This window comes from Salvelinus fontinalis, chromosome 23 (assembly GCF_029448725.1).
Source record: "Salvelinus fontinalis isolate EN_2023a chromosome 23, ASM2944872v1, whole genome shotgun sequence".
Lineage (NCBI taxonomy): Eukaryota > Metazoa > Chordata > Actinopteri > Salmoniformes > Salmonidae > Salvelinus > Salvelinus fontinalis.
In genome coordinates this window covers 28503825-28517057 of record NC_074687.1, presented here as the reverse complement: position 1 = coordinate 28517057, position 13233 = coordinate 28503825, and the positions used below count along the sequence as shown (strand labels likewise).

Below are 13233 nucleotides of genomic sequence, written 5' to 3'. Positions count from 1 at the left end.
GGTAATTGCCATTTTTGGACACTGATCATGGCCGATTACATTGCATTTTACGAGGAGACTGCATGGCAGGCTGACTACCTGTTACGCGAGTGCAGCAAGGAGCCAAGGTAAGTTGCTAGCTTGCATTAAACTTATCTTATAAAAAAACAATCAATCTTCACATAATCACTAGTTATACACATAGTTGATGATATTACTAGGTTAATTGGCTTATCCTGCGTTGCATATAATCAATGCGGTGCCTGTTAATTTATCATCGAATCACAGCCTAATTCGCCAAACGGGTGATGATGTAACAAAGGCACATTCGCGTAAAAAGCACAATCGTTGCACGAATGTACCTGCCAAACATCAATGCCTTTCTTAAAATAAATACACAGAAGTATATATTTTTTAAACCTGCATATTTAGTTAAAAGAAATTTATGTTAGCAGGCAATATTAACTAGGGAAACTGTGTCACTTCTCTTGCAACATTGTATCTTGCGTTCATTGCACGCAGAGTCAGGGTATATGCAACAGTTTGGGCCGCCTGGCTCGTTGCGAACTAATTTGCCAACATTTTACGTAATTATGACATAACATTGAAGGTTGTGTAATGTAACAGCAATATTTAGACTTAGGGTTGAAAGCCGTTCGATAAAATACGTAACGGTTCCGTATTTCACTGAAAGAACAAACGTTTTGTTTTCGAAATGATAGTTTCCGGATTTAACCATATTAATGACCTAAGTCTCGTATTTCTATGTTTTTATTATATTATAATTAAGTCTATGATTTGATAGAGCAGTCTGACTGAGCGGTGGTAAGCAGCAGCAGTCTTGTAAACATTCATTCAAACCTTACTGCGTATGCCAGCAGCTCTTAGCAATGCTTGATCACAGCGCTGTTTATGACTTCAAGCCTATCAACTCCTGAGAATTGGCTGGCAGTACTAAAGTGCCTATAAGAACATCCAATAGTCAAAGGTATATGGAATACAAATGAGAGAGAGAAATAGTCGACGCCTCATAATTCCTATGATAACTGCAACCAAATTTTTCTTTACTGGGAATATTGAAGACCTGGGAATATTGAACCACCAGCTTTCATATGTTCTGAGCAAGGCACTTAAACGTTAGCTTTTTTTACATGGCACATTTGCACTTTTACTTTCTTCTCCAACACTGGGTTTTGGCATTATTTAAACGAAATTGAGCATGTTTCATTATTTATTTGAGACTAAATATATGTTATTTAGGTATTATATTAAGTTAAAATAAAAGTGTTCAATGTTCATTCAGTAACTGTCATTATTTCAAATAAGGCCGATTAATCGGTATAGGCTTTTTTGGTCCTCCAATAATCGGTATCGGCGTTGAAAAATCAATCTCGACCTCTAATATGTAGGCTACTGAGCTTGTCTGATGCTTTAAGCACAGTAAATAAAAATAAATTCAGACAAATTACTAAAGAGGGTAAGCCAGAAATCAATATAGCCTAACCAGAACAAAAAAAACCTGTTCCCGACCCAACCCTCCTCCTCTCGCTGCTGCTGGCTTCTCAGATTCTGCCTTCACGCTCCTGAAGTTGCGGGTAATAGGCTACACCAGCGTTCGGCAACCTTTTCCATTTGGAGTGCCATGTTACCGTACAGTTTTTACTGATCTGCGTCCCAATTATGATTTTCAAATGCACATTTTTGTGGAACAGTTTAATTTCATTTCCCAGTCAAAAGTTTGGGCACACCTACTTTATTTTTACCATGTTACACATTGTTGAATAATAGTGAAGACATCAAAACTATGAAATAACATATATGGAATCATGTAGTAAGCAAAAAACATTTGTTAAACAAATCAAAACATATCTTATATTTGACAATCTACAAAGTAGGCACCCTTTGCACACTCTTAACATTCTCTCAACCAGCTTCACCTGGAATGCTTTTCCAACAGTCTTGAAGGAGTTCTCACATATGCTGAGCACTTGTTGGCTGCTTTTCCTTCACTCTGAGGTCCAACTTATCCCAAACCATCTCAGTTGGGTTGAGGTGGGGAGGATTGTGAAGGCCAGGTCATCTGATGCAGCACACCATCACTCTCCTTCTTGGTCAAATAGCCTTTACACAGCCTGGAGGTGTGTTGGGTCATTATCTGGTTGAAAAACAAATGATAGTCCCACTAAGCGCAAACCAGATGGGATGGCACATTCCTGCAGAATGCTGTGGTAGCCATGCTGGTTAAGTGTGCCTTGAAATCTAAATAAATCACAGACAGTGTCACCAGCAAAGCACCCCAACACCCTCACACCTCCTCCTCAATTATTCATGGTGGGAACCACACATGCGATCATCTGTTCACCTACTCTGCGTCTCAAAAAGACAACGGTTTGAACCAAAAATCTCTCATTTGGATTCATCAGGCCAAAGGACAGATTTCCACCAGTCTAATGTCCATTGCTCGTGTTTCTTGCCCCAAGCAAGTCTGTTATTCTTATTGGTGTCCTTTAGTAGTGGTTTCTTTGCAGCAATTCGACCATGAAGCCCTAATTCATGCAGTCTCCTCTGAACAGTTGATGTTGAGATGTGTCTGTTACTTGAACTCTGTGAAGCATTTATTTGGGATGCAATTTCTAAGGCTGGTAACTCTAATGAACTTATCCTCTGCAGCAGAGGTAACTCTGGGCCTTCCTTTCCTGTGGTGGTCCTCACGAGAGCCAGTTTCATCATAGCGCTTGATGGTGTTTGTGACTGCACTTGAAGAAACGTTCCAAGTTCTTGAAATGTTCCATATTGATTGACATTCATGTCTTAAAGTAATGGACTGTCGTTTCTCTTTGCTTATTTGAGCTGTTCTTGCCATAATATGGATTTGGTATTTTACCAAATAGGGGTATCTTCGGTATACCACCCCTACCGTGTCACAACGCAACTGATTGGCACACCAGTTAATTGAAATGCATTCCAGGCGACTGGAAGCTGGTTGAGAGAATGCCAAGAATGTGTAACGCTGTCATTAAGGCAAAGGGTGGCTACTTTGAAGAACCAAAAATATAAAATATATTTTGATTTGTTTAACACTTTTTAGGTTACTACATGATTCCATGTGTGTTATTTCATAGTTTTGACGTCTTCATTATTATTCTACAATGTAGAAATAGTCAAAATAAAGAAAAACCCTGGAATGAGTAGGTGTCCAAACTTTCAACTGGTACTGTATAATAAAGTATTCATGTTTCAAAATCAATGTCATGTGGTTAATCAAAATTTTATATAAATGAAAATGATAAATCTAAAAGTAACTTCCTTTGCCATTGCCAATATGTAAAGATAAAAACATTGCAGCACGCAGGTAGAAAATATCTATAAAAAAAAAAAAATATCCTATGAATCACATTGGCTACGCATGGCCTGTCTGCCAGGAACTTAAAACATTGTATCAACTTGTTCCGCCCAAAGCTCTTGCTCGAGCTTTGGACAGACAGACATTGGGGTAGGCTATTTGTGTAAGGGATAAGAAGTAATCAGGTAGGCCTATTTTATGACATTTCCACCGGATCCGAGCATGACATTTTTTTCCCTTTCATGCCGAGTGGTTATCGAAAGGTAGAGCATTGGAAAGATATTTCAAATAGGCTACGTTGAGGAACTACTGTCATTATCAACGGATGTAAAAACAGACTTATTTTACTTGCTGTTTGATGCGAAGAAAGAAATTACTTTGAAAAGCTCCACAGTGATTGTGAGTAAATGGGCACATTTATAGGCCTACATTTGCGTGTAGGGCAGGTAGACTAGGTCTACTTCTATGCGTAATCAGACACGTGTTCTTACTCAAGACTGACAGGAGTACTCCAAACAAAAGACAATGAATAAATTGACAACTCGTAAATGGAAGGAAATAAACCAAAACTTTTTAGCCTAGATTGTGCACTCTGCAAACAACATGTCCACTCGTACAATGACAACAGTAAGACTGTAATAAAATATTGAACGCATTAACAAAAATTATCATATCCAAACAAACATTGTATATTAGAAATGATGGTAATTAACGGTAAATGTACTACTGGTGATGCTGGTGTGCCATCACCGCAGCCTCCGGAATGGATTAGCCCACTCAGACAGGCATGAATCAGACAGGTATCTCGTGTGCCAGATTTTTTTTTATTTGTATATATTTGCCACTGTTCCACCAACAGCCTATCGACCAAACAATCGACCAGTCAACTAAACGAGGTAAGCCCTAGAATTGATAAATGAAACCATGTGTGCTCAGAATGTGGGTTAAGTGTTGTAATTAGTATAGAGGGCCTCAGCAGAGCATGACTTCCTGCTCTCAGATGCCTTTTAATGCAGTCAAACATGAGAGCATGAGCCCACTGGATTAGCCATACTGTATATGACTACATACTGTATATGACTGATGGGGGGCAATCAATGTGTATCTTCTGAGCTCATGCTGCTAGGTGACCTAAACTGGGACATGCTTAACACCCCGGCCATCCTACAATCTAAGCTTGATGCCCTCAATCTCACACAAATTATCATTGAACCTACCAGGTACAACCCCAAATCCATTAACACGGGCACCCTCATAGATATCATCCTAACTAACTCGCCCTCCAAATACACCTCTGCTGTTTTCAACCAAGATCTCAGCGATCACTGCCTCATTGCCTGCATCCGTAATGGGTCTGCGGTCAAACGACCACCCCTCATCACTGTCAAACGCTCCCCAAAACAATTCTGTGAACAGGCCTTTCTAATTGACCTGGCCGGGGTATCCTGGAATGACATTGACCTCATCCCATCAGTAGAGGATGCCTGGTTATTCTTTAAAAGTGCCTTCCTCACCATCTTAAATAAGCATGCTCCGTTCAAAAAATGTAGAACTAGGAATAGATATAGCCCCTGGTTCACTCCAGACCGGTCTACCCTTGACCAGCACAAAAACATCCTGTGGCGTTCTGCATTAGCATCGAATAGCCCCCGTGATATGCAACTTTTTAGGGAAGTTAGGAACCAATATACAAAGGCAGTTAGGAAAGCTAAGGCTAGCTTTTTCAAACAGAAATTTGCATCCTGTAGTACAAACTCAAAAAGGTTCTGGGACACTGTAAAGTCCATGGAGAATAAGAGCACCTCCTCCCAGCTGCCCACTGCACTGAGGCTAGAAATTCAATAAGCATTTTTCTACAGCTGGCCATGCTTTCCACCTGGCGACCCCTACCTCGGTCAACAGCCATACGCTCCCCACAGCAACTCACTCAAACCTCCCCCACTTCTCCTTCACCCAAATCCAGATAGCTGATGTTCTGAAAGAGCAGCAAAATCTGGACCCCTACAAATCAGCCGGGCTAGACAATCTGGACCCTCTCTTTCTAAAATCATGTGCCGAAATTATTGCAACCCCTATTACTAGCCTGTTCAACCTCTCTTTCGTATCGTCTGAAATTCCCACAGATTGGAAAGCAGCCGCGGTCATCCCCCTCTTCAAAGGGGGAAACACTCTAGACCCAAACTGCTACAGACCTATATCTATTCTACCCTGCCTTTCTAAGGTCTTTGAAAGCCAAGTTAACAAACAGATTACCAACCATTTCGAATCTCACCGTACCTTCTCCGTTATGCAATCTGGTTTCAGAGCTGGTCATGGGTGCAGCTCAGTCACGCTCAAGGTCCTAAACGATATCATAACCGCCATCGATAAGAGACATTACTGTGCAGCCGTCTTCATCGACCTGGCTAAGGCTTTCGACTCCATCAATCACAACATTCTTATTGGCAGACTCAACAGCCTTGGTTTCTAATAAGTTTGCCTAGCTTGGTTCACCAACTACTTCTCTGATAGAGTTCAGTATGTCAAATCGGAGGGCCTGTTATCCGGACCTCTGGCAGTCTCTATGGGGGTGCCACAGGGTTCAATTCTCGGGCCGACTCTCTTCTCTGTATACATCAATGATGTCGCTCTCGCTGCTGGTGATTCTTTGATCCACCTCTACGCAGACGACACCATTCTGTATACCTCTGGCCCTTCTTTGGACACTGTGTTAAATAACCTCCAGACGAGCTTCAATGCCATACAACTCTTCTTCCGTGGCCTCCAACTGCTCTTAAATGCAAGTATAACTAAATGTATGCTCTTCAACCAATCGCTGCACGCACCTGCCCACCCATCCAGCATCACTACTCTGGACGGTTCCGACTTAGAATATGTGGACAACTACAAATACCTAGGTGTCTGGTTAGACTGTAAACTCTCCTTCCAGACTCACATCAAACATCTCCAATCCAAAATGAAATCTAGAATTGGCTTCCTATTTCGCAACAAAGCATCCTTCACTCATGCTGCCAAACATACCCTCGTAAAACTGACCATCCTACCGATCCTCGACGATGTCATTTACAAAAAAGCCTCTCGTTGACTGGCCCTCGCTTCATACTCGTTGCCAAACCCACTGGCTCCAGGTCATCTACAAGTCTCTGCTAGGTAAAGCCCCGCCTTATCTCAGCTCACTAGTCACCATAGCAGCACTCACCCATAGCACGCGCTCCAGCAGGTATATCTCACTGGTTACCCCCAAAGCCAAATCTTCCTTTGGCCGCCTCTCCTTCCAGTTCTCTGCTGCCAATGACTGGAACGAACTGCAAAAATCTCTGAAGCTGGAGACTCTTACCTCCCTCACTAGCTTTAAGCACCAGCTGTCAGAGCAGCTCACAGATTACTGCACCTGTACATAGTTTATCTGTAAATAGCCCATCCAATCTACCTCATCCCCATACTGTATTTATTTATCTTGCTCCTTTGCACCCCAGTATCACAACTGGCACATTCATCTTCTGCACATCCTACCATTCCAGTGTTTAATTGCTATATTGTAATTACTTTGCCACCATGGCCTATTTATTGCCTTACCTCTCTTATCCTACCTCATTTGCACATGCTGTATATAGATTTTTCTACTGTATTATTGATTGTATGTTTGTTTATTCCATGTGTAACTCTGTTGTTGTATGTGTCGAACTGCTTTGCTTTATCTTGGCCAGGTCGCAGTTGCAAATGAGAACTTGTTCTCAACTAGCCTACCTGGTTAAATAAAGGTGAAATAAAATAAATAAACATCCAAAAATCCTCACATCTATGATCTATGGCTAAATCTACAACTTCCATAACAAAGCATGCTGCTCTTTTCAAAGTTGTGTCACATCCTTGGCAGTAACCCTCCTCCCTCCTAAACCTAATGTAAAAAAAACATCAAGTAGTACCATTTATAATATCAGAGACAGTGACAGGTTCCAGGTCAACTGTGCATGCTTATGCAATGTTATGTTATTCTACCGTTCTGGGGTTCCTGATGAAGATCTTGGAGCGTCCGTAGGCAAACTCCTCAGTTGGAACAGAACAATCTGTCAGCAGCACCACCACTCCGTCCCTACAGGAGACAGAGGTACAATTCTTCACTATTTTGTTACGACCCTTCTCTTAACTAATTAGACATGGTGGGACTTCGACATGTACATGATGAAAGGGACAAGATGGGAATAGTTCAGATGAAGGGGAAAGGACAAACGATAGGGGAATAAGAAAAATGGACAGACGGAGAGAGAGAGAGACACAGAGAGGACGAAGTAGATGAATTAAGGCAGGGAGAGACTGGCAGACTCTCAGAAAGAATGCCATTCTAAGATGATAAAAGTCCATATCTGGAATAACATGTGGGATGAACATGTAACCTCATGAACCACTTACACACCTTATAAGGAGGATAGTAGGCACACACACATGCTGTTGTTTATATAATCCACATCAGATATGAATCGATGTTATACCTTTAAATACATTTAAGTAATTTAGCAGACACTTATCCAGAGCGACTTACAGCACATGCTTTGTAAACAGGCGTAGACTAAACAGTGAAATGCTTACTTACTGGCCCTTCCCAACAACGCAGAGAGAAAAATTATAGAAAAATAAGAATCCTGGAGTCGCCGCTTCAGTTTCTTGGTAATTTCTCGCATGGAATAGCCTTCATTTCTCAGAACAAGAATAGACTGACGAGTTTCAGAAGAAAGTTACGAGTTTTATTGCCTTTTTAATCAGAACAACAGTGTCCAGCTGTGCTAACATAACTGCAAAAGACTTGGTACTGGTACCAGACTTGAATACATCGTTATCGCCAGCTGTTGCTGGGCAACACGGACTTTCAACTCCCTCCAAAGATTTTCTATGGGGTTGAGATCTGGAGACTGGCTAGGCCACTCCAGGACCTTGAAATGCTTCTTACGAAGCCACTCCTTCTTTGCCTGGGCGGTGTGTTTGGGATCATTGTCATGCTGAAAGACCCAGCCACGTTTCATCTTCAATGCCCTTGCTGATGGAAGGAGGTTTTCACTCAAAATCTCACGATACATGGCCCCATTCATTCTTTCCTTTACACGGATCAATCGTCCGGGTCCCTTTGCAGAAAAACAGCCCCAAAGCATGATGTTTCCACCCCCATGCTTCACAGTAGGTATGGTGTTCTTTGGATGCAACTCAGCATTCTTTGTCCTCCAAACACGACGAGTTGAGTTTTTAGCAAAAAGTTATATTTTGGTTTCATCTGACCATATGACATTCTCCCAATCTTCTTCTGGATCATCCAAATGCTCTCTAGCAAACTTCAGACGGGCCTGGACATGTACTGGCTTAAACAGGGGGACACGTCTGGCACTGCAGGATTTGAGTCCCTGGCGGCGTAGTGTGTACTGATGGTAGGCTTTGTTACTTTGGTCCCAGCTCTCTGCAGGTCATTCAGTAGGTCCCCCCGTGTGGTTCTGGGATTTTTGCTCACCGTTCTTGTGATCATTTTGACCCCACAGGGTGAGATCTTGCGTGGAGCCCCAGATCGAGGGAGATTATCAGTGGTCTTGTATGTCTTCCATTTCCTAATAATTGTTCCCACAGTTGATTTCTTCAAACCAAGCTGCTTACCTATTGCAGATTCAGTCTTCCCAGCCTGGTGCAGGTCTACAATTTTATTTCTGGTGTCCTTTGACAGCTCTTTGGTCTTGGCCATAGTGGAGTTTGGAGTGTGACTGTGAGGTTGTGGACAGGTGTCTTTTATACTGATAACAAGTTCAAACAGGTGCCATTAATACAGGTAACGAGTGGAGGACAGAGGAGCCTCTTAAAGAAGTTACAGGTCTGTGAGAGCCAGAAATCTTGCTTGTTTGTAGGTGACCAAATACTTATTTTCCACCATAATTTGCAAATAAATTCATTAAAAATCCCAATGTGATTTTCTGGATTTTTTCTCTCTCATTTTGTCTGTTGCACAATTGGTGGCTGACTAAATACTTTTTTTGCCCCACTGTATATTGGTCATTGCTCCCAAGTGGCGCACAATGGGATTGCCTTGCAGTTCTCCAGCTGAATCCACTGAAAGTGCGCAATGTTCAAGGCACGAGGACAGGGGGCATGGGATGGGCCGCAGAGCCACGCACAGAAGACCGCCCTAGTCCATGGGGAAGGAAGGAGGAGGGTGGACAACACTTTAAGGGGCATTGCACTAATAATGGAGCTGACTAGAGAAACGTTCCCGCTGTTCTGGTCTTAGTGCCAATCTGCATGTTCAAACTAAAACAATGGAACTAATAATGGCATGTTTATGCTTTCGTTAATAAAATAATAATAAAAATACTCTTTCAAAATGCTGATGTTTATTTAGTTATTGATCCATAATGAATTACTATGGAATAAACATCACTGAATTACAGAAATATCCTCCAATCCTCTATATATAATTGGCAGAGAGTCATGCCATATTTTTCGATATACTGTAGGCCTACCGTAGGCGACATGAGTCTCACTAGTGTTGAGTAGTGTGCTGTTTAAAGTGGTGTAGGTCTTATTTATTTAAAGAGCATATTGAAGTTAGAAGCAATAGGATTTGAAGCAATAGACTACAACTATTTTAGCACAGTTTCACGCTGCACTGAAACAAGCACGGGGACTGGTCTTGATAATTCAATGAGATTTTTATTTTCACTGAATCTCCATTTGGGTATTAGTTAGACCAGAATTAGAAAATTAGGGTGTAGAAATGTTATGCTCATAGTGTAACCATATTTTCCGTTCCATTCTAACGGAAACCCAGAGGGCTTATCATTTTTCTTGGAATAGAAACACCATAATATTAATCAACTTAATTAAACAACATTTCTTAAAATCAGTCTCATATACTATGTTCTTACAAAAAAAGGTATTCAATTCTCTAGTACAGCCGCTATTGAAGGCTATCAAATGCTTCTTAAAGATGCCCTCTGGTGGTCAAACTACCACTAACTAGCATTAAATGGTACCAGTGGTAAACTTAAATAACGTGCCATTGAATTCTGCGGCACCATGCAAGCTGCGCCGCAGTACGCTGCAACTTTTAAAGGACAAACCACTAAGTCTCATACCATTATTTTATATGATTTCATAGTAAGAATACTATAATTGAAAAAAAATAAAGGATTTTTCCCATTCCAGAGCGAGTGCACATATGAAGTGGCTATATTGAGCGTAAAAGTGATCATTTGAAACCGGTCCTATACACTAGATTTAGAGTTATTTGACTAATTCAGTTGTGAATGATAAACCTTACAATGTCTTAGAAATCAAAATGTATATGGGCTGCATGATGCGACTATAGGCTATTTACTATTTGAAAAAGAAGGGATTGGGCTCATACATGTGCCTATGCATAAGCTGTAATATGCATATGGGTGTTCTACGTGCAACGTCTTAAATGCTTTGAATTAATCATCACCTTAGAAAGTGCTGTCCATTTCATTGTTTGGCTTTGAAACAAAATGCACAATGACCATGTTTTCCACTCAGTTTCAACCTGTTGATAAACTTTTCTTCAAATTGATCGTCACAGTGAGGTCAAAAAATGTACCTTAAATGGTTAGTTTTAAAAGCATGACACTCTTTTCATGATAAGTGTTTGAAATGATTTTCGATTGCATTTGCATTGATATCAGAGTGATTAGAGGGACAATAGAGCTCTGAGTACCAGGCCACTAGGCGCTCGTTTGTGAGTTGGGTACTACCAACCCGTGTCCAGAGTGCACAAAAGGAGATTAGTGTGACTCAGCGGTCACATGGAATTTGACTGCGGTCATGACTCATGACTACTGGTGTGGCAGTAATAAGATCACCGCAACAGCCTTACTCGCATCACTGGGCAGCTCGTGGCTGGGTTTCCCTTTGCAATCCGTGATAGTTTGTAAACCGTGCCAAATCCGACGAGCATCAGAGCCGGGCGTAGTTGGATTTGATCTTAGTCCTGTATTGACGCTTTGCCTGTTGGATGGCTTGGAGGTCGTAGTGGGATTTCTTATAAGCGTACGAATTAGTGTCCCTCTCCTTGAAAGCGGCAGCTCTAGCCTTTAGCTTAGTGCATTTGTTGCCTGTAATCCATGGCTTATGGTTGGGATATGTATGTACGATGTTGTCAATTCACTTATTAATGAAGCCGGTTACTGATGTGGTAAACTGCTCAATGTTATCAGATGAATCCCAAAACATATTCTAGTCTGCGCTAGCGAAACAGTTCTGTAGCTTAGCATCTGTTTCATCAGACCACTTCCGTATTGAGCGCGTCACCGGTACTTCCTGTTTGAGTTTTTGCTTTAAGCAGAAATTAGGAGGATAGAGTCATGGTCAGATTTGCCAAAGGGAGGGCGAGGGAGAGCCTTGTATGCATTTCTGTGTGTGAAGTAAAAGTGATAGAGTTTTGTCACCTCTAGTTACACAGGTGACATGCTGGTAAAAATTAGATAATGCAGTTTCCTTGCACTAAAATCACCGTCCACGAGAAGCGACGCACTCATTGAGTGCAGTCTTCGTGCAAGCATTAGTTTGTTGTGGTAAATAGACACCTACGAAAAATATAGATGAAAACTCTTGGTTAACATTATGGTCTGCAGCTTATCATGTGGTATTCTAACAGAGATAGCACACAAGCTGTTGTTTACAAAGACACACCCCTCCCTCCTTTGTCTTACCCGATGCTACAGTCCAGTCTTGACGATACATGGTGAAAAAAAACCGAGATGTATATTATCCATGTCCTTGCTCATCCACGACTTCGAGAAACATAGAATGACAGATCTTCATGTCCCGTTGATAGGATAGTCTCGAATGGAGTCTCGAATAGTCTCGAACACCATCTCACTTGTCAGTGAATGTAACATGACAGCATCAGAGATAAGAACCAACAGCCTCAAAATGCCCCGGGCAGCGTAAAGGAACCCTGGTTTGACTGTTTGTCTCACAGAGCAAGCAGATCACTACAAGATCTAGCCACCCCAACACAGCTTGTTGACGTAGCCGTATCATGGTGGGATACGTGTGGGCAAATCATCTATGGATGACTACTACATTATCCTGTCGTTAGTACTGTACGCTGTAATTTCAAAGCATTCTGCTGAACATGGGAGAGGATATTGTAATATCACTTTGTGACAACTGCTGATTAAAAAAGGGTGTTATTTCCTTGATTTGAATGAGGAAGAGTGAGGTAAATATATTTGCTCTAGGTTTATCATATGGTAAATACCATATTCTGAACAGGCAGATAATAAATACAGCATTTCTGTTCAGGCAGAGCAGAGCAGAGGTCCTACCTGGCGGGTCCTCTCCACTGGGGCCAGGTCTTCTTGCAAAGCATCTTGTATCGCTCCAGACAGGACTCGTAGGGCTGGCGGAAGGCGTAGCCAGCCCTCCTCACACGCACATTCTCCACCAGGCCCAGGTAACGCACCTGATGACACACCAGCGAGTCGGTGAAGATGTGGGCTACCTTCTTATCGTTGGGCTTGATGCACCTGAGGAAAACAGACAGACACTAAGGCATGGACATGCATGGTCACACAAAGGTAATCAGTGGATCAGAGTTGAGACAACTCAGGACATCCCGAGTGGCACAGCGGTCTAAGGCACTGCATTGCAGTGTGAGCTACAGTTGAAGTCGGAAGTTTACATACACTTAGGTTGGAGTCATTAAAACTCGTTTTTCAACCACTCCACAAACTTCTGGTTAACAAACTATAGTTTTGGCAAGTCAGTTAGGACATCTACTTTGTGCATGACAAGTAATTTTTCCAACAATTGTTAACAGACAGATTATTTCACTTATAACTCACTGTATTACAATTCCAGTGGGTCAGAAGTCTACATACACTCATTTGACTGTGCCTTTAACTTCTTGAGAATAC

General features: G+C 41.7%; 1 protein-coding gene across 7 annotated transcripts in view; it reads right to left on the bottom strand.

Annotated features, from left to right (window-relative positions):
• The window catches only part of LOC129821081 (unconventional myosin-Ib-like), a 150175-nt gene that overhangs the window by 16047 nt on the left and 120895 nt on the right, over positions 1-13233 (bottom strand). For all 7 annotated transcript variants that reach the window (XM_055878349.1, XM_055878345.1, XM_055878348.1 and 4 more), the window contains exons 18-19: positions 12643-12843; positions 7322-7415 (exon numbers count right to left, since the gene is read on the bottom strand). In XM_055878349.1, the coding sequence (XP_055734324.1) occupies positions 7322-7415; positions 12643-12843 (295 nt within the window). The remainder of the gene's footprint in view (positions 1-7321; positions 7416-12642; positions 12844-13233) is intronic.